This window comes from Dryobates pubescens, chromosome 4, assembly GCF_014839835.1.
Source record: "Dryobates pubescens isolate bDryPub1 chromosome 4, bDryPub1.pri, whole genome shotgun sequence".
Classification (NCBI taxonomy): Eukaryota; Metazoa; Chordata; class Aves; order Piciformes; family Picidae; genus Dryobates; species Dryobates pubescens.
The window spans coordinates 45,807,041-45,832,947 of NC_071615.1; the positions used below are offsets into that span (position 1 = coordinate 45,807,041).

The window sequence follows — 25,907 nt, forward strand, 5'->3', positions numbered from 1 at the left end:
GCTGCAAATGGCACAAAGAACTGCAGCCTGGTTTGTATTTGCTGTAATGCTCAAGTTGCAAAGTTCTTGAGAGAAATATATGGAAATGACAATCTACTTCCAAGTCCATTAGCACATTATTGGCTTTGCAGGGGTTTGATTCCTTTTGTTTCATTTCACACAACCTCCACGGAAGTGTTATAGCTATTATGTCAGAGAGTCATTTGGTAACAGCTACCAAAGTTGTTTCAAAGCAACTGGAATTGTGAGAAACAAACTCAGGTGCTGCCTCCACTGCAGCTATAAATACAACTGCACTGACTCTGTGCTTGCAAGTAGTAAAAACCATTTGCTAACAACGTTCTAGGTCTTATTTTTTCCCACAGTACAGGGGTCACAGAAGCCACACCACACGGGTGATGCCATGCTGTGTCAGAACTGTATTTGTGTATTGCATCATGTCCTATGCACTTCTGTCTCTCAACGTTTCAGCTCCCTATGCCATTCCACACTGGTATATGCCCATGCAAAACCTGCTTCTCCCCACTGCCTAAGAAGCCACTGCCAGATAAACGCTGCGATCGCACAGCTCCGCACGCTTCTGCCGCACACCGACTTGCTGTCGCTTAGCTTCACGTCTCCTAGAACGCAGATGGCAACTCATACACTCTTTAAAATGCACAACCCTTCTGAACAGAACCCATCCACGTGCTGATGTCCCAGCAAATTCTCAACCTCATCATGAAGACAGCCAGTTATTGCACTTTTATCTCACAGCAGCAAGCACTTCCACGTGGAGGACCTTGTCTCTTTCCGGGATTGCCATCCCCATACGTTCTTATTCTACAGCAGCAACAGTTCATGATGTATTAGTCAGCACTTAACCAGTTCCGTGCTTGTCACAGGCTCTGCAACGACTTCGTCACGCATGAACTGCTCCTAGAAACAGCAAGGAGAGTTTTAGTTGATTTTCGTTATTTTTGAGATCTCTTCTCCCTCAAAAAACACCAGATAAGCATCTTCTTTTCTAGCCTGGGTGCAACTGGATTGAATCTGTCTCCCAAAAGAAAGCTACAGAATGCCTGCTGCGTCAGAAAAAGTACTGGGCTAGCTGAGAGGGCTGCAGTACCACAGATAAATCTTAACATCACAGAGACAGCTGTGTGTTTCACCCCACGCTCACACAAGCAGGCATGTTTTAAATCCCAAACACAACAGGAAGTGACCAGAAAAACAAGAGAGGAGGCAAGAGCCACAGTCACAACCAAAAGGGCCACTACCTCACACAAGCCTATCCAACGCTTCTCAGGGACTTGTAAAAGCTGCCACCACTGCTTCCTCGGAGCATGGTGAACCGATACTCGACCCAGCCGACACACCGCTGCGGGAGGCAGGCCGTAACTACATGGGATAGTCCTCTCACCGCACCCACCTGGTCGTAAATGACACGCAAAATCAGAGAGCAGCTGGGGCAGGTGGCCACGTCCTCACCGTTCTCGAGGTCCTCCTGCAAAAGCCCCGGGAAAACTGTCAATGACTCGGCGCCTGCCCGACCCACAGACGCGGCCGGCGGAGACGGCTCCGCGGCCTAACGCTGTCTCCCCCTCCGTCTCCCGCCGCCCCGCTCCTGCCCGGCCGCCCTTACCCGCGTGATGAGGAAGCGGTCCCCGCAGGGACACGGGTAGCTGTAAGTCTCGGTCTCCTCATCATACTCGAAGTCCTCAATCTCCACCTCGTCGTGGAAGACCGACATGGCGCCACCGGGCCTGGCACCGCGGCGGGGAGGAAGTGACGCAGGGCCGCATGCGCCGCGGCCGCGCGCGCGCCGTGTCGCGGGGCGTGTCTCGAGCGTGCCTCGTCACGTGATGCGGCGGCGGGTAGGGACTGCGGCGGGGCGTGGGGGACGGGCGGCGATCGCGGCCCTGGGGCTGCTGTGGGACAGGGGTGCGGGGGCCTCAGGGAGCGGGGGCCTCAGGGAGCGGGGGACGGGGCGCAGGAGTCTCCTCGGCTTGTTCCGCCACACACACACTGCGATCTCCCCACATCGGCTGGAGGCGGGGGCCTGGCTACCCACTCCCACTGATGCCTCCCGTTCCTCGGCCTTGCCGGTTCCTCGTCCTGACAGCCTCCTGCCTGGGGGGCTGCGCGGAGGAGCGATCGCTAGGGGCTGAAGGGGGTGGCAGGCTATTGCTACGACCTTGGCCGTCACCTTCTCCCAGGTCAAGGCGGGAGGGCGGGCAGGGGCGGCAGCCGTCCCGCCTGCTTCATGCTGCCGTGCTTCAGCGAAGCGCAGGCTTCTCCCGGGATTCACAGTGTGCTGAATCCTCGATCAATCTGGGAAAAGCCTTTTTCAGCCGTGACTTTTGCGGGAGGGACAGTTTGTATGGAGAGGTGTCTCTTACACGTCTATGTGCATGCTTTTGGTAAAAGATTTCCAATTCTGCTTGCTTGAGTATCCTTTCTGCCCCCTCTACACTCTCCTGCATTGACTGTTACAGTAGTTCGCTGCTCAGTGTGGTACAGGTTAACTGCAGTTGCAGTTACTAACAAGCAATGCTAAACCAAGGCCAGTGGGTCTGAGGGTAAGAAGTATGAGCAAATTGCTTGATTTCTGATTTTTAAGTGAGGAGAGGAAGGAGTCATATAAAAAAGTATCACATTTCTCTCAGTGGAGCAAAGGAAGTATTTGGTGTCATTATTTCTGTAAGGGCTTGGGTAAGAAGAGAACAAAAAATGAGGGAGAACGTCCCACCAGGCAGGAGCTTGGGAGGCTGAAGTGTTGCCCTTCCTGGAGGGCAAGGAATTGCCAAAGAGCTGGATGAGCCAAGAAAACCACAGAGATGACAGATGGAGGAGAGGCTGTTTGTGTTTTTTAAAGGCATGACTCAGACTTGTAGAGGAGATCCAGGATTCATTAAGGGAGATTTTAGAATATATTAGTTACAGACTGGAAGTTTTTATTTCCTGACTTTCAGGATTGGAAAGTGACTGATGGTAGTGTAAATGGAACAAGTATCTTGAACTGCCTGTCAAGAGTTATTTTTAATTTAGGCTAGAGTCTCAGGCTTAAAATAGTCTGTATCAATAGGGTCTTTCAACTCAAGACTTCGAAGTTGTAGCTCTTAAGGTGAACATTTATTTTGTTTTCACTATTATATATTGGTGTTGAGCTTTGGTTGAGTTTGTTTTGATTTTCCCGTGTGGAACTGAACTTCCTAAAGTGGCACCAGTGAAAATGAGAATGAGGGCAGCTTGAGGTAACAACAGAATGAAACCAAATGCATAAAATAAGCAATTGAGTCTTTGTATTTGGTTTCAAGGTTAGGCCACTTGTTTAACCAGGAGTGTGTCGCTGTGTTTGTGTAGTAGCAATGAATTGTGGAGAGCATTGTGTGAGGTGATCCTTACAGACAGTACAAATCAAGAAGAATGAAATCTTTATTCTCAGTCCTCCTGAGGGAAAGCATGTGATTCATTCTGGGGATGTGGTGATATAAGTGAAGTCCTCTTGGCAGACGTCCATCATGTTTACTTTGAATTGGTTAATGCGGTGCAGCGCAGAGCTTGAAAACATGAATCAAAAAGCAGGAACCTTAAAAAAGAGATGTAGATGGATGTAATGAAGATACACCAGTACCAGAACAAGAGGACACAGTCTGAGGCTGCGCCAGGGGAGGTTTAGGCTGGAGGTTAGGAGGAAGTTCTACACAGAGAGAGTGATTGCACATTGGAATGGGCTGCCTGAGGAGGTGGTGGGGTTGCCGTCGCTGGGGGTGTTCAGGGCGAGGCTTGACAGGATGCTTGGTGCCATGGTTTAGTTGATTAGGTGGTGTTGGATGATAGGTTGGACACGTTGATCTTGAAGGTTCTTCCAACCTGGTCCATTCCATTCCATTCCATTCCATTCCATTCCATTCCATTCCATTCCACACTGTCTAAAGACTTCAGCTCATAAAATGACCTTATGAATTTGAGCCACTCATGGCTTCTTGAGCTTTACTCATGGCTTCTGGCTTTACAAAAGGAATGTGCTGAAGTAGAGGAAGGTGACTTCTTCATTAGATGTGTGCTGTGTATTTTAAGATTGTTAATACTGCCATCAAAAGCTGCTTCTCATTTGCATGTAACAAGTGCTGAAGTCTTGTTTTGGGTTGGTTTGTTTTTTTTCAGATGGAGTGCTCTGTGTATGCTGTGGCCAAAAAAAAACCCCAAAAAGAATAATTAAGTAGTTTTGTTCATTGTTGGTGAAAGAGTTGTAAATAATTCCACTTTGGAAAGTTGTGAAGCTGTCGTGAAGGCTGTTAAAAATTCTGGGCAGTTACAAGCTGCAGGAAGTATTTCCTGAAAGGAGGCATTTTGAACACTTGGAGTAAATGTATTCCCTTTCTGAGCAGCCTAATTTGTGAAAGCCCTGTCTCCCATGGAAGATTACAAGCTGGACAAATTGCTGAGTGACCAGCCGATGCAGCTGTTAGTGAAAGCCCAGAGCCTATGGGCCTGGTTAGTTGAACGGGATGGATTGCTGCCATTTCAAAAGGTTCAGAAAGAAAAGCAGAAACATTCTGAAAATAAATTACATGCTTTACAGGAATGCAGGGAGAGGGATTTAATGGAAGTAAAAGATAAGAGTGCTCTGAAGAAGCAGTGGACTGAGTGCGTCGTAGAGTTGGTGTAATTTGCTAGGTGGTGGTAATACGATAGAGAATTACGCTGGTCCGTTTTAGGAGAAACAAAGGCACATTTACAAGCAATGAGAAATAGCTCTTGGCTCACTGTGAACCTGTTCCTGTGCTTGATAAACTGAGGGTGTTTCTGACTGATTTTAGACAGTGTACCTCTCATTTTCTCTGCAACAGCTCTGTCTGTGTATGAGTGTTGGAAGCTTCACACCATGTTTCCACTGTAGCAGATGTGTCTGCTACGTGCTTGACTGTTGAGAGATGTAAATATTATGTGGGATATAGGGAGGTATGAGAGGTAATGTTTATACAATTTTCTGACCAGAACCTTTCTTTACCAATAGAAAGGAAATGCATAGTCAATGTTTGATCTTCTTTCAAACATTAATATGAGCTTTTAGAGTCACAGATATGTTGGCTGGAAGGGACTTCAGAGGGTCACCTAGTCAAAACTCCTGCTTGGTGCAGGGCAGTTGCTAGCACTGGTTTAAGACAGTTCCAGGTAGACCTTTGTACTTCTTGAAGTTCATGGGGTTTCTCTTTTCCAGACCTGCAGTTTCTCAGTGCCCCCTTGAAACAAAGCTCTTCTGTTCAGCACATGAACTATCCCTCTAATTTCATAACATCCCCAAGTTTGCTGATGTTACTTTCTATCTTACCCAATTTACTGAACTGTACCAGACACCCCAGGGTACTCTTACTAGCCAGCAAATGAAGCAACTTAAATCCATCAGGTTTTCAAACTTGTCAGCCCAGACAGTTTTCAGCCACTCCCAACAGTCCATCTGGCCTCAGCTTCCTAATGTCTATGTGATGGGAGATGGTGTCAAAAGCTGCGGGGCAGTCAAGGTGTGTTGTATCCACTGCTGTCCCCTTAGCTCTGTGACCAGGTACTTAATCACAGTAAGTGTTTATATTTATCAAACATAATTTGCCCCTGCTAAATTTGTGTTGAATCTCCCTGATAACTTTCTTAGCTTTTCTGTGAGCATTTTTTCAGAGGGGTGATGCTGACTGGATATGGTCACTGCTTCTTGCCTCTTTTCAAAATGACTGTGCATTAGGCTTTTTCCAGTCAATTGGAGACTTTCTGTAATAACTGTTTTTCATAGGCAATAGAGCATGTCAGCTGTGTCTCTTAGCAACCTTGAGTGTAACCCATCTGGCCCTGTGGGTTTGGATATATCCAGCTTCTCTAAGCAGTTGGTGGCCCCACACCTACTTAACCCTCTCTTTCTCAGACATCACTGGTACAAGAAGAGATCTAGGTACAGGCTTTGCCTGTGAAGACTGACTAAGAAGAGGTGTTGAGTACTTCAGCCTTCTCCATATCATCTGTGACAAGGTTATCTTCTCCTTTGATGGACAGATGCATGTTTTCACTTCTTTGTGATGCTTCCATACTTCTAAAATTCCTTCTTGTTACACTATATGCTTATTGCGAGTTTTAGCTCCAGCTAAGCTTTGGCCTTTCTGGTTTAATGGAGATGACAGGTGGCACACAGTGAGTATTTTATTTAACCAATATTTATGTGCATTTTTCAGGAGCTGGTGATTCTGAAGACACCTCAGCCATCATGGCTCATGCTACTGTTTGTGTGGGGTTTACTGTTTCTGGGTTACTGAGAGGTGCTAGAAGAATTTTCGTCACTCAGTCTGCTCTGACGGTGTTGAGGCACTCTGCTTTTTGTTACTGCACAGTGAATGGGTAGGTCATCCCCATACAAAAGCTTGTGTTGCTGTTTTCAGTAGGATGTCATGGTGATGCTGTTAAAGCTGAAAATTACTACAGCCCTGTGAATACTTGTTTACCTACTAATCAGATATTTAATTCTTAGTTAGATTTACGGCATCTGTAGTCCGGGTGACACCAGTACATTGTTATGGTGATAGAAAGTCATATCAGGGAGGGCCAGCAGCACAGCTGACAAAATGACAATTATCTTTGGGGTTTTTTTCTTGGTTGCAGCACAATAAAATCAAAAAGGAAAATGGATCATCTAGAGAGGACAGCAAATAATTTTCGCCAGGAGGTCAGTATTCTCTTCTTTAAGTATGTAAGTTGGTTATTGGTTTTGGTTTGGTTTTTTCCTTAATGTGAAGAACCTGGATAATTACTTGCTTCTTAGCTTTCATTTTGCTTTCTACTGGGCTGTCTTACTTGCTTTTCTCATTTTTATATTTGAGTCTCTTGTCAAATAAGCCTCTTTTTTGGTGGCAGTGTGTGAAATGTTATGAGTTATAAAAGTTGCCAGTTCCATGTGATGCAGTTTACATTGGACAAGGCAGTTATTAGGATTCTTGCCCAGCATGGATTATGGTAAGTAATGAAAGCACACTGATAGCTATCATCTCCACATGGGCTTCTCAGATTTGTATGGATTTCTACAGTTGTGGTTCAAATCTGAGATTAAAAACAATGTGTAAAATACTCTTTTGTAACATAGGAGGTAAGATGAAAAGGCATTTTGATGGGAGAGATGATAGCCAGTTGTAAAAAGGATTGTATCACAGTATGTTAGAGGTTGGAAGGGACATCCAGAGATCATCAGGCCCAAACCCCCTGCCAAAGCAGGATCACCCGGGGTATGCACACAGGAGTGCATCCAGCTGAGTTTGGAAAGTCTCCAGAGGAGACTCCACAAGCTCTCTGGGCAGCCTGTTCCAGTGCTCTGTCACCCTCACTGTAAAGAAGTTTCTCCCCATGTTGAGGTGAAATCTCCTGTGTTCAAGCTTGTACCTGTTGTTCCTTGGCCTATCACTGTGCACCAGCAAAAAGAGCTTGGCCCCCTCCACTTGATACCCACCCCTCAGATATTGATAGACATTGATCAGATCCCCTCTCAGTCTTCTCAAGATTAAAGAGCCCCAGGTTTCTCAGTCTCTCTTCATGGGGGAGGTGCTCAGGACAATTGTAGTGTGTATCCACTTTAATTCACAAGTACAAGAAAGACATCTCCATCAAAATCCAGACATGCTTATTCTGGATCTCAGTTTTGTGCACTCAGCATTCTTCTTCATCATGGTCAGAGGTGAACAATACTCTTGTGCTTCACAGAGATATTTCACTTCTGTAGTTAGCTAAAGTAGGTGGTTTTAAGTTTTTTGATTCTGGGAGAATATGACTTGAGGTCTCAAAAATGCTTCACTAGTGAAATAATTCTGCACTTGCCATAGACCTTTTGGGAGATGTGGGGCACTTCTTTGACTGAAAAGTCCCATCTTGAACTTCTGTAACTGGAGAACAGAGCCTGCTTTCATTCTGTTGTTTGGCTGGCTCCTCTCAGTCATGATGGGCTAGGTTTGCATGTGTCACACAGCAGGACAAGCTGCCTGCTCCAGCACACTACACAGATGTGAATGTGCATATGCAGGAGTAATTAACTCGCTTGTCTGCTGGGTTCTTCCCCAGATACAGTTGGGAATGAGCCACAGGCCAAGTGAACTCTTCTCAAAAGGCAGCTGGGAGCAGGGGATATATAGGTAACCCCCAAACTGAAGGTTCATCACTTGACACATGGTGTGTAGCTGGATAAGGTGAACACAACGTTTTTTTGCCTGTCAGCAGAGCTGCCAGGGTGTGAGCCAGCTTTGGGAACCATGTGTCCCTGAGCTACCTCCCCTCCTCACACATAATGTCAGCTTCTCCTTGAGTGCAGGTTGGCATGGCCTGTGGACATACAGCTGCTCAGGTGGTTATGACTCATGCAAGATTAACTCAGGACAGGGGGAAGAGGAGACAGGGACAGTCAGGTGCACATTCTTGTTTGCTTCTAACGTAGAAATAGCGTGGAAACAATTCTTGCACGTTTGAGTTTTGCAGCCATGTGGTTTTTAACCTGGGATATTTTGGATTGCTTAACTTTTCTGCTCAACATACATGCTGAGTAGTTGGAAAACATGTAGGAAATGGATCCCTGAGAGATATTGGAAGCTCTGGGGTGGTACAGGGAACTAAGGCCTAAGAAAGAGAAGCAAGGTAGGATAGAAGAAAGAGCAGGGCTCACTTCTTGCTACCACAAATTCTCTGCATATCAAAAGATTATCCCATTTCTTTTTCTAATACTTGATTTGTTCTTTGTTGCTTTATTTCTGACCACTTTGAAATATTTTTTTTAATGCTCTGCTAGGTTGTAAATTCCATAGAATTAGCAGTTGTTGGCTTGCTTCAGGCTGTATTGCCTTGCAGCCGTTTCAGCCCATGGCTTGGACAGGAGCACGCTGCGTTGGGTTAGGAACTGGCTGGAGGGCTGAGCCCAGAGAGTGGTGGTGAATGGTGCCACATCCAGCTGGCAGCCAGTCACCAGTGGTGTGCCCCAGGGATCAGTGCTGGGCCCTGTGCTCTTTAACATCTTTATTGATGATCTGGATGAGGGCATTGAGTCCATCATCAGTAAATTTGCTGACGACACCAAGCTGGGGGCAGGAGTTGATCTGCTGGAGGGTAGAGAGGCTCTGCAGAGGGACCTCGACAGGCTGGGCAGATGGGCAGAGTCCAAGGGCAGGAGATTGAACACATCCAAGTGCCGGGTTCTGCACATTGGCCACAGCAACCCCATGCAGAGCTACAGGCTGGGGTCAGAGTGGCTGGAGAGCAGTCAGGTAGAGAGGGACCTGGAGGTACTGGTTGATGGTAGGCTTCTCAGTTTAGGAAGGAGGTTGACTTGCTGGAACATGTCCAGAGAAGGGCAACAAAGTTGGTGAGGGGTATGGAACACAAGCCCTATGAGGAGAGACTGAGGGAGCTGGGGTTGCTTAGCCTGGAGGAGACTCAGGGGAGACTTCATTGCTCTCTACAACTACCTGAAGGGAGGTTGTAGAGAGACGGATGTTGGTCTCTTCTCCCAGGCAGCCAGCACCAGAACAAGAGGACACAGTCTCAGGCTGCACCAGGGGAGGTTTAGGCTGGAGGTTAGGAAGAAGTTCTACACAGAGAGAGAGATTGGCCATTGGAATGGGCTGCCTGGGGAGGTGGTGGAGTCACCATCACTGGAGGTGTTCAGGAGGAGACTGGATGGGGTGCTTGGTGCCATGGGTTAGTTGATTAGGTGGTGTTGGATGATAGGTTGGACACGATGATCTTGAAGGTCTCTTCCAACCTGGTCTGGTCTATTCCATTCCATTCTATTCTAAAGGTGAATGACTCAGAGCTCTGTGCATGCCACACAATACTGCCTGTTGAAGAGGGGTAATGGGAAAGACCAGGGCAAGAAGAAGTGTCTAACACTTTCTTGAAATACAACAACAAAGTCTGGAGTCCTGTGTCTTCCTCTCACTGCAGCCTTGATCTAAGTCACTTGAATACTCTAGTGACAGTCCAAAATACTGGCTGAATGTCTTTCATCACTCTGACTCAAATCTGATTTTTGTAATGGCTCTGTACTGGTTAAGAATGAAATTTCCAGTGCTCTGTCAGCCAAAGGAATTAGGGAGTGCACTGAAGAGTGAGGAAGGGAATGAAGAGTATCAAAACTTAATGTCCATTTCCTGCAGTTAAGGAACAAACATTTAAGTCATGTCAGACATTTGTTAATTTAGAGTGATTGCATTCCTCATTTAATGCTGGCTGCTAAAGTGGAAAAGAAATGTATGCTCCTTTACTTCAAACTGGCAAATGTCCTGCTGCTTAATGGGACAGTTCAGATGTTGTTTTATGAATGAATCAGTTTCCTGCCATGTGTTTGAAATTAGACCATAGTTGCTTAATGCTCAAATGCTACTTTTTTAAACCAGTTTGATCTTAATGAAATGAGAAATGGTGGAGTTGCAGTGATGTTGTTAGTATTTCCTAGCGTGGTAAGTGACACCAGCACTTCTTTTAACAAAGTCTGTATGTTGGCCTGTGTAGAAAGTGCCTGGGGCATTACTTTATTTGTGGAGGAAGAAGTTTAGTATTTATAACTCAAAAATACCTGAAGAGGAAGTGTGGGGAGGGTCAGTGATGAAAATCCATGTTGTACTCCTGGGGCATCAATCATCTCCAGTGCCCCCTGTTCCTGTAGGCTGGAGGTGAGGAGAAAGTTCTTCACAGAGAGAGTTGTTCGTCATTGGAATGTGCTGCCCAGGGAGGTGGTGGAGTCACTGCCCCTGGAGGTGTTCCAAAGGGGGTTGGACGTGGCACTTGGTGCCATGGTCTAGCAGTCATGAGGTCTTGGGTGACAGGTTGGACTTGATGATCTTTGAGGTCTTTTCCAACCTTATTGATTCTATGATTCTAAAATATGCTTTCATGTAGAAAAGCATTCTTTGTCTTCTTCTTAATATCTTTTCAAGAGCTTATGAGCTATGGCTCTTACATCCTCTTGGACATGCTGATCTTGAAGGCCTCCTCCAACCTGGTTTATTCTAGTCTATTCTGTTCTGCAGGTAACAGTGAAGTGACAGCTCTCTCATCCACAGGGTCTTGAGTACTTTTGCTGCAGAGGATCTCTACCTAACAGGATGGTTTCTCTTCCCTTCATTAGGTAATTTCACAGGCAAAAGTGTGTGGAATCACCAAGGAATCCGAGACAGTCAAAAGACTTCGCCTGGCTGTTGCAGATAAAGATTTTACTTTCAAAGCAGGACAGTGGTAAGATCTGCTGACACTGGAGGGGAAAATTACTTGCAGAAGCCCACTGTAACAAAATGTTTTAACAAGACATCTAATACTCGAGCCTTGGAAAGATTATTACTTTCTGTAATGCAGGATTTTATCACTGGGTGCTCTGTCAAGTAGCTGATGCTTGGCATATTTTTACAGGGGACATCATTAAATATGATAATGGTTAAAGGGAAGGAGGATGTTCTTTAAATATTCAGTTTGAGTTTGTGGGCATTCTCCTCTGGTTTCTGTGTATTACACTATTTTCCTCAGGAACACTGTGAATTACACTGCCCTTGATTCTGCAGCTCTCTTTATTGCCTTTATTTACCAGTCAGTTTTACAGAGACTCCTGGCTTGCAGGTTACTTAGTTTGGGTTTATAATTAAACCAGAATTGCTTCCTCTCTGAACACTGAGTCTGTTGGGTCTGATTAACACACAAATACAGAGAGGCAAACTTGAAAAAAATAAACCAACTGGGATTATTAAACCTTTGAAATAATTAGCTGTTTGTTTAAGCAGCCATACAGCTTATTTTTCCCCCCATGGAAACAGTGGATTTTCATGTTTCTCTTCCTTCCTTGTTAAAAATGTTCCCACTCAATCCCTTTTCTTTTCCACCCCACCTTTTAGAAATTCATTAAAAACTCTGAGTGGCTGCCTTTAACTTGGGACATTTAAATGCCCTTCAAGTTTGTATTGGCCTGGGCCATCTGATGGTGGTGTTGCTGGAATCAAAGTATAGCTGCTGGGGTATTGAGGACATATGTCACTCATGGGGTGTAATGTGCTGGCTTTTAAATTTAGAACCAGGACACAAGATGATGATTGCAGTCATTTGTTTGTGGAGCAATTTGCTTGCAGTTTTTGCACATGGACAGTGACTCACATCAAGTTCTTGCTTGCCAGTACTTGGGAAGTGCGTTTCCACGCCGAAAATGTTACAGAAATTACCGTGCTGAAAACTGAAGGCTTTCATTATAATTACTCTGTTTCATCTCCTTCTTCCTTGGAGGTATCCTAAGGCTGTTGTAAGGTACACAACGACTTCTCCAGGCTTGTAGCTGTGAACTGTGGTTGCATGTTTTTGATGAGCAGTACAAAACACCAGGCCACGATTTCCTGAGGAGAAAAGGCCAACTTGCTAGCATTTGCTGTAGTAAGAGCTTACAGCCCAAGAGTGGCACTAAAGCTGTGATGTATTTTTTGAAAGTGTTGTCACAGAATCACAGAATGTTTGGGGCTGGAAGGGACCTCCAAACATTACCCAGTCCAACCCCCCTGCCAGAGCAGGATCACCTACACCACATCACACAGGAACACATCCAGGTGGGTCTTAACTGTCTCCAAAGAGAGAGACTCCACAACCCCTCTGGGCAGCCTGTTCCAGTCTTCTGTCACCCTCACAGGGAAAAAATTCTTCCTCATGTTTCCATGGAACTTCCTATGCCTCAACTTCCACCATTGCTCCTTGTGCTGTCCTTGGGCATCACCCAGCAGAGCCTGGCTCCATCCTCTTGGCACTCACCCTGCACATCTTTATAAACATGAATGAGGTCGCCTCTCAGTCTCCTACAAGCTACAGAGCCCTCAGCTCCCTCAATCTCTCCTCATAAGGAAGATGTTCCACTCCCTTCATCATCTTTGTGGCTCTGTGCTGGATTCTTTCAAGCAGTTCTCTGAGGTCCTTCCTGAACTGAAGGGCCCAGAACTGGACACAGTTCTCCAGATGCAGCCTCATCAGGGCAGAGCAGAGGGGGAGAACCTCTCTCGACCTACTAACCACAGCCCTTCTAATCCACCCCAGGATGCCATTGGCCTTCTTGGCCACAAGAGCACACTGCTGGCTCATGGTCAACCTCCCATCCATTATGACCCCCAGGTCCTTTTCCCCTTCACTGCTCTCCAATGGGTCAGTCCCCAACCTGTACTGATACTGGGGTTGTTCTTTCCCAGGTGCAAGACTCTCCCCTTGCCCTTGTGGAATTTCATTCACTTTCTGCCTGCCCAAATCCAGCGTGTCTGAAGTCTTGCTGAACGGCAGCACAACCTTACTGTGTGTCAACCACTGCACCCAGATTTGTGTCATGACCAAGCTTTTCAGAAACCACAGTGAATTTGCTTTGCAGGCAGCATGGTGGCAGGCAGGTGTTTGCCTGACTTCTGGTAATAATGAGGAGAGTTGTTGCTGTTACCTCTTTAGATTTACTAAAACCTGCACTGAGGTTTGTGCATATCAGTAACACTTGGAAGAAGTGGCTCTTTGGTTTGACTGTTTCTGAACTCCTTCTCCAGCAGTTGCCAATTGTTCTGTTCCTCAAGATTTGGTTGAGAGAGCCTTCAAAAAGAGGGAAATGGAGAGCCACAGAATATCTCTGTTCTACATTGTGCTGGATTTATACTGTTGGTGGGGTGGACTCTTGTGTGTGTTGGTTTGGATTTTTTTTTCCTAGAGCTACTCTTTTTGGTTACCTTGACACAGATAGCATCTCTTCAGGAGACCTCTTACCCTTCCTACACAGAGCTAAAAGGAGACAAGCTATCAGAGGTACAAGCCAGGCCACTGTCACACAGTATACTGTGCCCTGGAATCTTGCACACTTATGCAAATGGGAGAGAAACACAAACCCAGAGAGAAACAAAGGCCAAATTAGCACTTCAGAATGGTAAAAACAATGCTTGATTTCAGCACTTGGGAACAAGTTCTTCACTGTGGGGGTGGTGGAACACTGGAACAGGTTGCTGAGGGAGGTGGTTGAGGCCCCTGGAGATATTCAGGGTGAGGCTGGACAAGGCCCTGGGCAGCCTGATCTAGTTGGGGATGTCCCTGCTGACCTGCTGGGAGGTTGGGCTGGCTGAGCTTTGGAGGTCCCTTCTGACCCAGACCATTCTGTGGTTCTGTGATTGTCTTACAGCAATATTTGAGTTTGTATGTTTCCCCACCTGGCTTGAGTAATGCTTCCCTTAGGTGTCAAGCAGAACATTCAGACTTGAATGGAAATTGTTACTTTACAGCATATATGTAATTCCTCCCCGCTTCCCCTCCCCCCCCCCCACTTTTTATTGCAGGCAGCGTTAGCAGTAAGATGATTTTCCACCAGAGGGTGGTAAAGAGATGTAGCAGCATCTGGAGATGTTCCTCCTCGGTAACAATAAATGCTGCAGTACAGGGCTCTTCCTGTCGAATCTCTTGGGCCCTTACTGCCAGGAAAGCTGAGCCCCGTGGTCAGTGAGGCTGCAGAAGCTGAAGAGAGCAAAATAAACCTTCTCAGCTGCTGACTTTTCACTTGCAGCCTTTATACACCAGCAAGTTTGTTAGCAGCAAGTTAAACATTATACCACTGTAGCACTGCATATATCACACTGTGTGCATTCTTCAAGAGAAAGAGAAGATGTTTGTCTCTGCTGGGTGAAGCTCTGTGGGGCATAAGCTGGAAAGATTTATTTTTCTTTCTTTAGAAAGTAGTGAACTATCCAAAGTGCTGCTTTTTCTCCCTCAAGAATGTGCAGTCTCCATGAAGAACACAGCCTTGCTGTCTAAAGCAAATCTCTGCCCAGTGGAATTCTGTCTGTGTTTCTTGTTGCATTCTCTAATACTGAGCCAGCCCAGCTCAGGCTTCAGTGGAATTATGCTCTCTATGCTTGGCCTTGCTGACAGGTGTGTTTAAAACATTAGTATTAGTTTTGGTCTTCTTTTGAATTACAAGGACCTTGTTATGTGGTGTAGAAAGCTGAAGTATTTAAAGATCTGTGCAATGCAGAGGAGTTTTAAGTGTTGAATCATAAACTGACTTCTAACTTTCTGATACTATTTGGAATATCAAAGACTTGTGACAATTGGTTCTATCTCAGGTGTAGCAGTGACTAGGAGGACAGACTGAAGGAGTTGGGGCTGTTCAGTCTGGAGAAGAGAAGGCTCTGAGGTGACCTAATTGTGGCCTTCCAGTATCTGAAGGGGGCCTACAAGAAGGCTGGGGAGGGACTTCTCAGGATCTCAGGGAGTGGTAGGACTAGGGGGAATGGAATGAAGCTGGAGGTGGGGAGATTTAGACTGGAGGTGAGGAGGAAGTTCTTCATCATGAGAGTGGTCAAGCCCTGTCCAGGAGGTGGTTGAGGCCCCAACCCTGGAGGTGTTTCAGACCAGGCTGGATGAGGCTCTGGCCAGCCTGATGTAGTGTGGGGTGTCCCTGCCCATGGAACTAGATGATCCCTGTGGTCCCTTCCAACCCTGACTGATACTATGATATTATGACTTGCCTTCCACGCTCTAATTACTGGAGTTGCAAAAGCTTAGCCCTGTGTTACCTTCCAATCTGTAGACACTCACGAGTGGTTTACTGGAACTTTTGAGAAGCCCTGCAGTGGTTTCTTCCAGCTCCAGTTACTGGCGGCTGGGAGGAGCTGGCTGCCAGCAGAGGGCGCTGCGGCTCAACAGCTGGAGCGATTCTGCTGCTGCCGCGAACGCAGTCTCCGCCTGAGACATTCTTCACGCCGTGTGGCTTTACATCAGCTGTTTCCTCACCCGAGAAAAGAAAGTGTTTCATCTGAGGTCACTTCCCTAAAATGACTTTCCAGAACTTCTTGTGTTTGAAAACTGAAGAGCCCGTTAAAAGAACCAAAAAGAGTGGGATGAAAGCCCCTCTGTCAAACCCTGCTGGGGTTTTGTTCTAATGCACACATCACGCTGGAGTTCTGCTCTGGTGTGAGATGTGGTGTCCAATGCAGAATGGTTTGAAAACGTGCTGATTGAACACAGGTGGGGACGTGTTCCTAGATGACAGTAATTCTAAGGAAATTAGGACTGAGAGGTGACCTCATTCATGTTTATAAAGATGTGCAGGGTGAGTGCCAAGAGGATGGAGCCAGGCTCTGCTGGGTGATGCCCACAGACAGCACAAGGGGCAGTGGTGGAAGTTGAGGCATGGAAAGTTCCATGGAAACATGAAGAAAAATGTTTTCCCTGTGAGGGTGACAGAACCCTGGAACAGAGTGCCCAGGAGGGTTGTGGAGTCTTCCTCTCTGGAGACAGTCAAGACCCACCTGGATGTGTTCCTGTGTGATGTGCTCTAGGTGATCCTGCCCTGGCAGGGGGGTTGGCCTGGATGGTCTGTGGAGGTCCCTTCCAGCCCCTAACATTCTGTGATTCTGTGAAATGGGATTACTTGAAGTCATTTTATTGAAGAAGTTCTGTTCTGGAAATGCAGAGGTCTTTGTAAAGGAAGGGCAATTAAACCAAGTCAGCCAGTTTGGTTTGCTCCATGTTTGGGGTGGTTGGAGTTTTTTCAAGCTTTCATTTCTGGTCTGCTTTCAGGGTTGATTTCTTTATTCCTGGACTGTCTGTAGTTGGAGGATTCTCTATATGTTCAAGCCCTGGCCTGCTGGAACGAGAAGGAGTATTAGAGCTGGCAGTGAAGCATGCTGATCATCCTCCTGCTCAGTGGATTCACACAAAGGTAAGTGGGATTAACTCTGAGATTTGGCCTTTTTTTTTTGTCTTCCTATTTTGTAGTTTGGGGGATGGGGAGGGGCTGGCACATGTGATTTCAGACCACTTTTTGCTAGGGCCTGCAAAACTGTTCAGCCATTTGTAATACAATGTAAATCTTAAACCCTTTTGTTGAGTAAGGGACTGAAACTGAGTGTTCATGTGGTAATGTGGTTATGATCACCTTCTGCCCCCACTTGTGCTTGGTGGATTTGCAGTGATGCTGTAGTTAGTGCAGACAAGGATCCTCAATCCTTTGGGATTAATGAAGGGAAAAATGCTGAAAAATCTGTGTTCTAACTTGTGTGCCTGAGAAGAGGCTGTGTCAGATCTGGTAACTTGCCATCAGTCCTGGCCCTTTCTACAAATGCAAACTCATTGTCAGGTGAATTTGGATTACTAATATGGGGAGCAAAGGGAGGTGCTTGGAGCAGGTGAAAGGGTCAAACAACAGAGTGCTTCAGAATTTCTCTAGTATGCTTGCAAGTATGCAGGTTTTATACCATGGGCATAACTCAAGGCTTGATCCATGCAGTATTAAAAGTAAAGTCTGCCTGGCCTCTTGCAGCCTTGTGTTCATTTGTTTACCCCATTTAGTTATAGTCAGAAGAGCAATAGCTGCTGCTGAGCATATTTCTTCTAAGTGCCAGTATCACTAAGGTTGAATCTGTTCTGTCAACTTCTGTTGTGTTCACAGCCCTCTGTGACCTGTCCTGTTCACTGTTCTTTGCCTGGCATTTGTGTTTTGTGAATGTGGCTGCACTTTGGCAGGTTATTGTAGGTTCACAAGTGCTGCAGTTGTGTTCAGAGTTACAGTCAAGATTGATGCAGATTTCACAGAATGCTAGGGGCTGGAAGGGACCTCTAAAGATCATCCAGGCCAAACCCCCTGCCAGAGCAGGAGCACCCAGAGCAGATCACACAGGAACACATCCAGGTGGGTTTTGAGTGTCTCCAGAGAGGGAGACTCCACAACCCCCCTGGGCAGCCTGCTCCAGTGTTTTGTCACCCTCACAGGGAAAACATTTTTCCTCTTGTTTCCATGGAACTTCCTATGCCTCAGCTTCCACCATTGCCCCTTGTGCTGTCATTGGGCATCAGTGAGCAGAGCCTGGCTCCATCCTCTCCACACTCACCCTCTACATCTTTATAAACATGAACGAGGTCACTCCTCAGGCTCCTCCTCCCCAAGCTACAGAGCCCTCAGCTCCCTCAGACTCTCCTCATAAGACTGACTAGAATTGAGAATATGCAGTGATGTTAATCTAGTAGTTAAGCATATCAAGTTGTCTCCACTGGAACATAAACAAAATGACCCTGTTGAGATGCTGTGTAGAGCTTGCAGTGCTTGTGCCTGCAGTCCTGAGAGGGGTGGGAGGTTTTTGGTGTTGCTCTTTCAAGAATGTGAAGGCATAACTTCATAATTCCTGCTCTCTGAAGACTCTTTTAGGAATTGGGATCTTGTAAATCAGTTTGCTGTTGCTGAGTGTTCTGGCTGAACTTACAGGAAGGTCTTTAGTTAGTGGATTAGCTAGCTCAAACCTGATGCTGTAGAGCCCTCTCCCAGGTCTGCATGGACTCCTCTGGCTAAACAAAAGGGCATGCTTCTACTTAGGAAAGGAGAAGATGAAAATAGCAATATAGAATTTGAAATGGTTTATATATGGTGAAAAAACCTTTGGTACTTACTTGTTTAAAAGTTACTTGAAAAGGAATGTGGTATCTCAGGGTAAAAGATGTTATTGGAGTAGTTAGAACTCATTTACAGGCTCACAGGATGTGAGGGGTTGGAAGGGACCTCCAGAGATCATCGAGTCCAACCCCCCTGCCACAGCAGGACCATAGAATCCAGTGCAGGTCACACAGGAATGCATCCAGATGGGGCTTGAAAGTCTCCAGAGAAGGAGACTCCACAACCTCCCTGGGGAGCCTGTTTCAGTGCTCTGTGACCTTCCCAGGGAAGAAGTTCCTCCTGTTGAGGTGGAGCCTCCTGTGCTGGAGTTTCTCTCCACTGCCCTTGTCCCACCCCAGGGAGCAAGTGAGCAGAGCCTGTCCCCTGCCTCTTGACACCCAGCCCTCAGATTTTTGGAAACACTGCTTACACCGCCTCTCAGTCTTCTCTTCTCCACACTGGACCTTTTTGGAGATACTCAGCTTTTAATGTTACTGTGTGTTAAATCATTCTGACTTCCTTCTGGGCCTCACAGCAAGGCCTGGGCTGGGTTTGGGTAAAGGAGTGAGCTCACCTGCTAACCTGGGGTTTTCACAGCCACATACTGCTCTTGAAAAACCTGCATGAATCCTTCCTCTTTCAACTGTTATGGAGCTGGGAAGGAACTGGGAGTCACCACCCTGCCTTCTCAGAAGACTGAGACTTCTGAGGGCAGAACTTGATCCCTAGGGACACTCAGACAGGTTACTTCAGAAAGTTTGAAAGTGCATTTGTGTTCAAGTACTTAACTTCTCCCCACTGGTCAATAAAAACAAAGAAATCACAGTCCAGCAAGTGTTGTGACTGTGGTGCAGGAAGATGACTATTTCAGCTTTGGCTTTTAGTTTTGAAATTAAGTATCTTCTTTTTCATCCTAGTGTGCTCTTGACTCAGAAGTGGCTCTTCGAGTGGGAGGTGATTTCTTCTTTGATCCTCAGCCTGGTGACTCCCCTGTAAAACTAGTGCTGATAGCAGGGGGTGTTGGAATTAACCCATTGTTTTCTATACTGCTGCATATAGCAGATCTTCATGGATACCAAGAGGGTAAAGGAAATGGATACAAAATGGGAACAGTGAAGCTGTACTACAGTGCAAAAAAGACAAGTGAACTCTTATTTAAGGTAAAGAATTCCTTTACAAAGTAGGTCTCAGATATCATAGAATCACCAAGGTTGGAAAAGACCTCAGAGATCATCAAGTCCAACCTGTCACCCAAGACCTCATAACTACTAAACCATGGCACCAGGTGTCACATCCAATCCCCTCTTGAACATCTCTGGAATGGTGACTCCACCACCTCCCTGGGCAGCACATTCTCCTCACCTCGAGCCTAAACTTCCCCTGGCACAGCTTGAGACTGTGTCCTCTTGTTCTGGTGCTGGTTGCCTGAGAGAAGAGACCAACCCCTTCCTGGCTACAACCTCCCTTCAGGTAGTCGTAGACAGCAAGAAGGTCTCCCCTGAGCCTCCTCTTCTCCAGGCTAAGCAACCCCAGCTCCCTCAGCCTCTCCTCACAGGGCTGTGCTCAAGGCCTGTCCCCAGCCTCGTTGCCCTTCTCTGGACACATTTAAGTGACTCAATGTCCTTCTTAAACTGAGGGGCCCAGACCTGGACATAGTACTCAAGGTGCACTCAGCACTAACCAGTGCTGAGTACAGGGGCACAATGACTTCCCTGCTCATTCTGTTGCTAAATCCCAGGGAGTCCCTCAGTGTAAGACACTGAACAGAGACAGAAGTCACTCCCTGCCTCAGATCCCATGTGTGCTTCGTTAGTTACTTATGCCAGTGTACAGACTAAGGTAGTTAGTGGATCTCACTGCTAAGTCAGACAGCCCTGTATGTGTACATTCTACTGTTGTCTTGCAGAAGCATCAGAGCAGACTATAATGCATGTGTGTATATACACACCCATAGTATTGCATAATGCTGTCTGCTGGAACACTGTAACCACACAGTCTCATTATAGATTACATATAGACAGAGATTGTATAGTCTATATATAGAGATTATATATATATACACAATCACATTAGTGAATTTAAAGACTAGCAGGAGCAAACCTACCCAAAGGAGATACTTCCTAAATAATGGGGGGGGAGCTTTGGTGATAAAGCATTAGTCAGTATTTAGCACTAGTGTAAGAATGAAGGGTTTACAACCTCTTGCAAAATTGTATAGGAGGGACTTCATCAGCATTTACATAGCAGTTAAAGGTCAGTTGTCACACTCAGCCCTTAAGGGCCACTGATAGCATTTTAGGGTCAAATTAGCACAGCTTCTGTAAAGAAGCATCCCTAATGATTTAGGTTTCTTTGAGGTATTGAAAGCTTTTGCTTGGAAGATAAAGGTCAAAAGCTGTGGTGATTCCATACACTGTGTAGGATCCAGCACTATTGTTTTCCTCTGTGCTTGTAACATGGTTTTAGATTCCAGGATGTTTGCTTTTTTTGAGAAGCCATTTATGTGGTGCTAGAAGCAGAAGAATAAACTGCAACCTATCTGCTCCTGCATTTGGCCAGCTACTGGCCTCTCAGCCTGTTCTAATCATGGAGAGGGTTTTTTTCAGTGCAGGAGCTAGCATGTGTTGAGTTTCACTGCAGCAGGGAAATATTTAAGAATTTCCAGTGTCCATTCCAGCAGTGAAAACCCCAGACAGTGCAGGATCTTGACAGAACTGAATCTGAATTTCAGAGCTGCCTACCTGACATTTGGTTTGTCACTATGACTTGAACTGGAGCTGCTGGAGTTTTGGTGTTAGCTGTGAGCGTTGTGATTTGCAGAACTGAAAATGAGTTCCTACTCTGGTAAAAAGAGCATTAGCTTAGGATCATAGAATGGGTTTGGGCTGGAAGGGACCTCCAAAGGTAGTCCAGCCCCCCCAGAGCGAGCAGAAGCAGCCCCCATTCGATTACACTGTAGCTGTCCTGGAAAACACAGGAGAGTAAAGAGTCTAGTAACAGTACTAGAGAAAGGCAGCCAAGACTCAAAGCTCCTAACACATGTTAAATACAACACTGCAGGGTTGGGGTTTTTATATGGCAAACCCATATGCAGGAGGAGGAAATAATGAGAGCTTATATGGGGAAGAAGTCAGGAAAGGACTTAACTGGTTCTTAGGTCCAAATCTAATAAATCCCAGCCTGTTGTGAAAACAGAAGAGCACTAAGCATGGCTGTAGTATACTCACATTCCAGGCATGGAAATCCTGTAGATGACCTTTGGAGATCCCTTCAACCCAAACCCATTCTATGAGTCTAAGCTAATGCTATTTTTACCTGAGTAAAAACTCTCACTGCCAGTTCTCTGAACCACAACTGTGGTAGTTAACACCAAAACGTCAGCAGCTGCTGTGCAAGTCACTGTGTACAGGTCACAGAACCACAGGGGCTGGAAGGGACCTTGAAATGTCATCCAGTCCAACCCCCTGACAGAGCAGGATCACCTAGACCAGATCACACAGGAACACATCCAGGCAGGTCTTAAATATATCCAGAGAGGGAGACTCCACAACCCCCCTGGGCAGCCTGTGCCAGTCAGAACAGGGGAAAATGTTTTCCTCATGTTCACATGGAACTTCCTATGCCTCAGCTTCCACCACTGCCCCTTGTGCTGTCCTTGGGCATCACCCAGCAGAGCCTGGCTCCAGCCTCTCAGCACTCACCCTGCACATCTTTATCAACATTGATGAGGTCACCTCTCAGTCTCCTCCAAGCTAAAGTGCCCTCAGCTCCCTCAGACTCTCCCCACAAGGAAGATGTTCCACTCCCTTCATTTTTGTAGCTCTGCTCCAGATTCTTTCAAGCAGTTCCCTGAGGTCTTTCCTGAACTGAGGGGCACAGAGCTGGACACAGTACTCCAGATGTGGCCTTACCAGGGCCGAGTAGAGGGGGAGGAGAACCTCTCTCGACCTACTAACCACAGCCCTTCTAATCCACAGTATCACAGTATAACTAAGGTTGGAAGAGACCCCAAGGATCATCAAGTCCAACCTGTCCCAACAGACCTCATGACTAGACCATGGCACCAAGTGCCACGTCCAGTCTCCCCTTGAACACCTCCAGGGACGGCGACTCCACCACCTCCCTGGGCAGCACATTCCAATGACGAACGACTCGCTCAGTGAAGAACTTTTTCCTCACCTCGAGTCTAAACCTCCCCTGGCACAGCTTGAGACTGTGTCCCCTTGTTCTGGTGCTGGTTGCATGGGAGAAGAGACCAACCCCTTCCTGGCATCCACCCCAGGATGCCATTTGCCTTCTTGGCCACAAGAGCACGCTGCTGGCTCATGGTCAACCTCCCGTCCCTAGGACCCCCAGGTCCTTTTCCCCTTCACTGTTCTCCAGTGGGTCAGTCCCCAACCTGTACTGATACCTGGGGTTGTTCTTTCCCAGGTGCAAGACTCTCCCCTTGCCCTTGTGGAATTTCATTAAGTTCCTCACAGGGTCAGCCCTGTGGAATCTCCCCATCAAGTTCCCAGTGTTGAAATGAGAGTCTCAGTACCCAGCAGTCGGCAGCGGGGCTGTGTGCATGCACCTGCTGTGATGCAGGGGGCTGTGGTGTTAATCAAGTCTGTTTGGCATTGCAGCAGGACATTCTTGGTTTGATGGATGCCTTTCCTGGGAAGATCACTTGTCGTTTTCACATCACCCAGCAGAGTTCACAGATCTGTGAAGAGCTTCAGCCACATGTTACAGGTAAACATGGCAGTGTGTACAGTAGGTGGTGTTTGAGCTCTGAGTTTGATTACAGCCTAGGGGATGAAGTTACAAGCATGGTTTAACATTGACAGATTCAAAATGGGAGTTAAAACCTTTCTAATTTCACTTTGGGAGGGAAAAAATTTCCCTTCAGAGTTTTTGGTTTGGTTTTTAATTTCTAATAACAGAGGAGGTTTGAAGCTAAAATTCATTGTGGTATTTCTGCAACAAAGTTTGGAGTGGGAAACTGTTCAGCAAAATGTTTATTTTGCTGAAGGTGGCATTGTAGCATAGCATCAGTCAGGGGTGGAAGGGAACACAAGGATCATCTAGTTCCAACACCCCACACTAGATCAGGCTGGCCAGAGCCTCATCCAGCCTGGGCTTAAACACCTCCAGGGATGGCGCCCTGAGCACCCTAATGGATGAAGGATCATCTGGCTTCTTGTAAGAGAGACTTCAACCATGGTTGATCTCTGTTGTATGGGTGTCAGAGATACTTCCCTGGTTTTCTTTCAGCTGAATTGTGGGGCTTTTAGTTACATGTAAGCCATGTTCCTCTTCAGTGAGCAATATCCTATCCATTCCAGCTGGAAGTACTGATCTAAATCCCCAAAGGTTTTGGAGGCCTCAGATCTGGATACTTCTTGTCCTTAAACAGGCCTGGCACTTTTAGTGAATTGAGGATTTGGGTAAGCTCTAACCAGTCATTCTTCTTGAAATGACTTCTTGATTAACATTTCTGTTCTGTTCCCTGCTTTTCATTTGTCAGAGGGAAGAATATCTGAAAAGGATCTAGCAAAACACGTGGCTGAGGATACCTTATGGTACATCTGCGGTCCACCTCCAATGATAGAATCTGTATCCACACTGCTGTCCAGCATTGGTGTTCCCAGAGACTGTGTTTTCTTTGAGAAGTGGTGGTAGTGGCACCTGCTGAACAGGAGAGGCAGGTTGTGTGTCCAAGGCATTGCTTTGATAAGCTGAAATGTACAGAAATGGACTGTGAATTATTTGATGAGGATACCTTCAGTGGTGCCGGTGGTCCTTTAATTGAGCTGGAATGCACCCACAATACCATGCTGCTTTGGGGGGGATGTGGTTTTGTAATGCACCCACAATACCATGCTGCTTTTGGGAGGGGGGATGTGATTTTATATTAAAGAGATCCACTGCTCTGCTTTGTTGATGGTTTGCTCATTTCACTTTATAACCCTGCTTTGCTACTCAACTTTTCGAAGTCTTGCAGTGCCCGATTCAGCAGTTGAGGAGAATCGGTTGTGCAGCACTGCCAGCCCCATGTATAGTCGATGACCACTCCTGAATCTGCTCCAAGTCACTGTGTGCTGCTGAGGCCACACCCTGCCTTCCCCACTTCTGTACATGAATTGGTATTTTTCTAGGAGAATGGTTGTGTTGTGACTTCCTTCTCTTGCCATTCTTGTTAAAAAACACAACCTCGAGTGTGGTTTAAGTCAGCCAACTGTGTTGGTGGTAAAAGTCCTTTTCTTATATTCAGAGCTTAGAGTATTGGTTGTAAAAGTGTGAAGAAGCTGCCAGCCTCTGCCAGAGCTGTATGGTTATTCATGTGTCCCCTTGCTGGTCCCCAGCTTGCACTCACATGTGTCACATCCCCCAAAGCAGCAATGGCCAGCCACAGCCAAGACAGGAGATCTCCAGGATCCTGCTGCAGCAGAGAGCTTTAGAAGGCTCCAGGGTATTAGTTCTCTTTGGGGGGAAAAAAGGTCTGTAAAGTTTGTCCTTTGAAAGTAGGGGAGTGTACCTCTGAGTGTAATGGCTGACAGCTAAGCCCTTCCTGATTGAAGCAGCTTCTCCCAGCTTGCAGAAAAACTCTTCATAGAAATGCTAACCCATGAGTTCCTTAATGGGCTGTACAGACAGGTGCAGTCCTTAAGCAGTGGAGGTTCCCATTGCACATCTGAAGAGCTCAATAAGGAACATTTATTACTCAATGGTTAAAAACATTAAACAGACACAGCCTGCTCCAGCTTCTTTCCTCCAGTTGGCTGTTTCAGACAACAGATAGGTAACAGCACATTTCTTGCCATCAGCGTCCCTCTGCCCTGCCTCAAACAGAGGATGCGAAGATGCTGATTCCATCACTAGCAACAGGGCTGCTGGTGTGAAGAGCTCAGTCTTTCAAGCATAACTTCCCCATGCCTGGCTTCGAAGGCCTCCCTCCCAACCAATCATTTCAGCTTCAGTATGCTGAGTGTAGCCTTAGTCTTGACCTCTTTTTAATCAGTCTTGGATAGGCTTTGCAGCTTGTAGGGTACCTACTGCACAACCACCCCCACCCCATCTTCAGAAACCAGTGAGACAGCTAACTAGGAAACTCAAAGCTTTGACTGCAGCACAAGAGCACTGCTGAAATGGTTGCAGAAGTTCAACTGTAATCTAGTGCTGAGTGTCAGAGAAACATCCCTACGTATCACAGCTCAGAACAAACAGAACAAACAGGCTGTATTTCCAGTCAGGAAGCGGTGACTCTGAAGGACCTTAAAGATCTGCCCCTCTGGGACAGTACCATGATGAGTGTTTGCCCATCTTCTGGTGTCTGCAGCCTCATCCACTCGGGTTTGGACTACTGGCTCCAAGGAGACCTTATTGTGGTCTTACAGTATCTGAACTGGGCTACAAGAAAGCTGGGGAGGGACTTTTTAGGGTGTCAGGTAATGACAGGACTAGGGGGAATGGAACAAAACTAGAAATGGGTAGATTCAGATTGGATGTTAGGAAGAAGTTCTTC

At 46.5% G+C, this 25,907-nt stretch overlaps 2 protein-coding genes across 6 annotated transcripts; one reads left to right on the plus strand and one right to left on the minus strand.

The window, feature by feature from the left end:
• Window positions 1-780: 780 nt before the first annotated feature.
• Window positions 781-1,740, minus strand: DPH3 (diphthamide biosynthesis 3). Its single transcript, XM_009899214.2, has 3 exons — window positions 1,625-1,740; window positions 1,412-1,486; window positions 781-918 (listed from the first exon to the last, which is right to left on the minus strand). The coding sequence occupies exons 1-3, from the start codon at window positions 1,730-1,732 to the stop codon at window positions 853-855; spliced, it is 249 nt and encodes an 82-aa protein (XP_009897516.1). The 5' UTR covers window positions 1,733-1,740; the 3' UTR covers window positions 781-852.
• An 82-nt stretch (window positions 1,741-1,822) lies between these two features.
• Window positions 1,823-24,252, plus strand: OXNAD1 (oxidoreductase NAD binding domain containing 1). 5 transcript variants are annotated; one of them, XM_009899218.2, is made up of 9 exons: window positions 2,329-2,402; window positions 6,204-6,366; window positions 6,628-6,691; window positions 11,123-11,229; window positions 16,555-16,696; window positions 19,318-19,354; window positions 19,460-19,560; window positions 23,026-23,134; window positions 23,910-24,252. In XM_009899218.2, exons 1-9 carry the CDS (start codon window positions 2,363-2,365, stop codon window positions 24,062-24,064), a joined length of 918 nt encoding a protein of 305 aa, XP_009897520.2. In that variant the 5' UTR covers window positions 2,329-2,362; the 3' UTR covers window positions 24,065-24,252. The 5 variants fall into 5 exon arrangements, with proteins under 5 accessions (XP_054017195.1, XP_009897520.2, XP_054017197.1 ...); XM_054161222.1 differs by having other exon boundaries at window positions 19,463-19,560; XM_054161220.1 differs by lacking the exon at window positions 2,329-2,402 and adding an exon at window positions 1,823-1,856 and having other exon boundaries at window positions 19,318-19,560.
• Window positions 24,253-25,907: the final 1,655 nt, after the last annotated feature.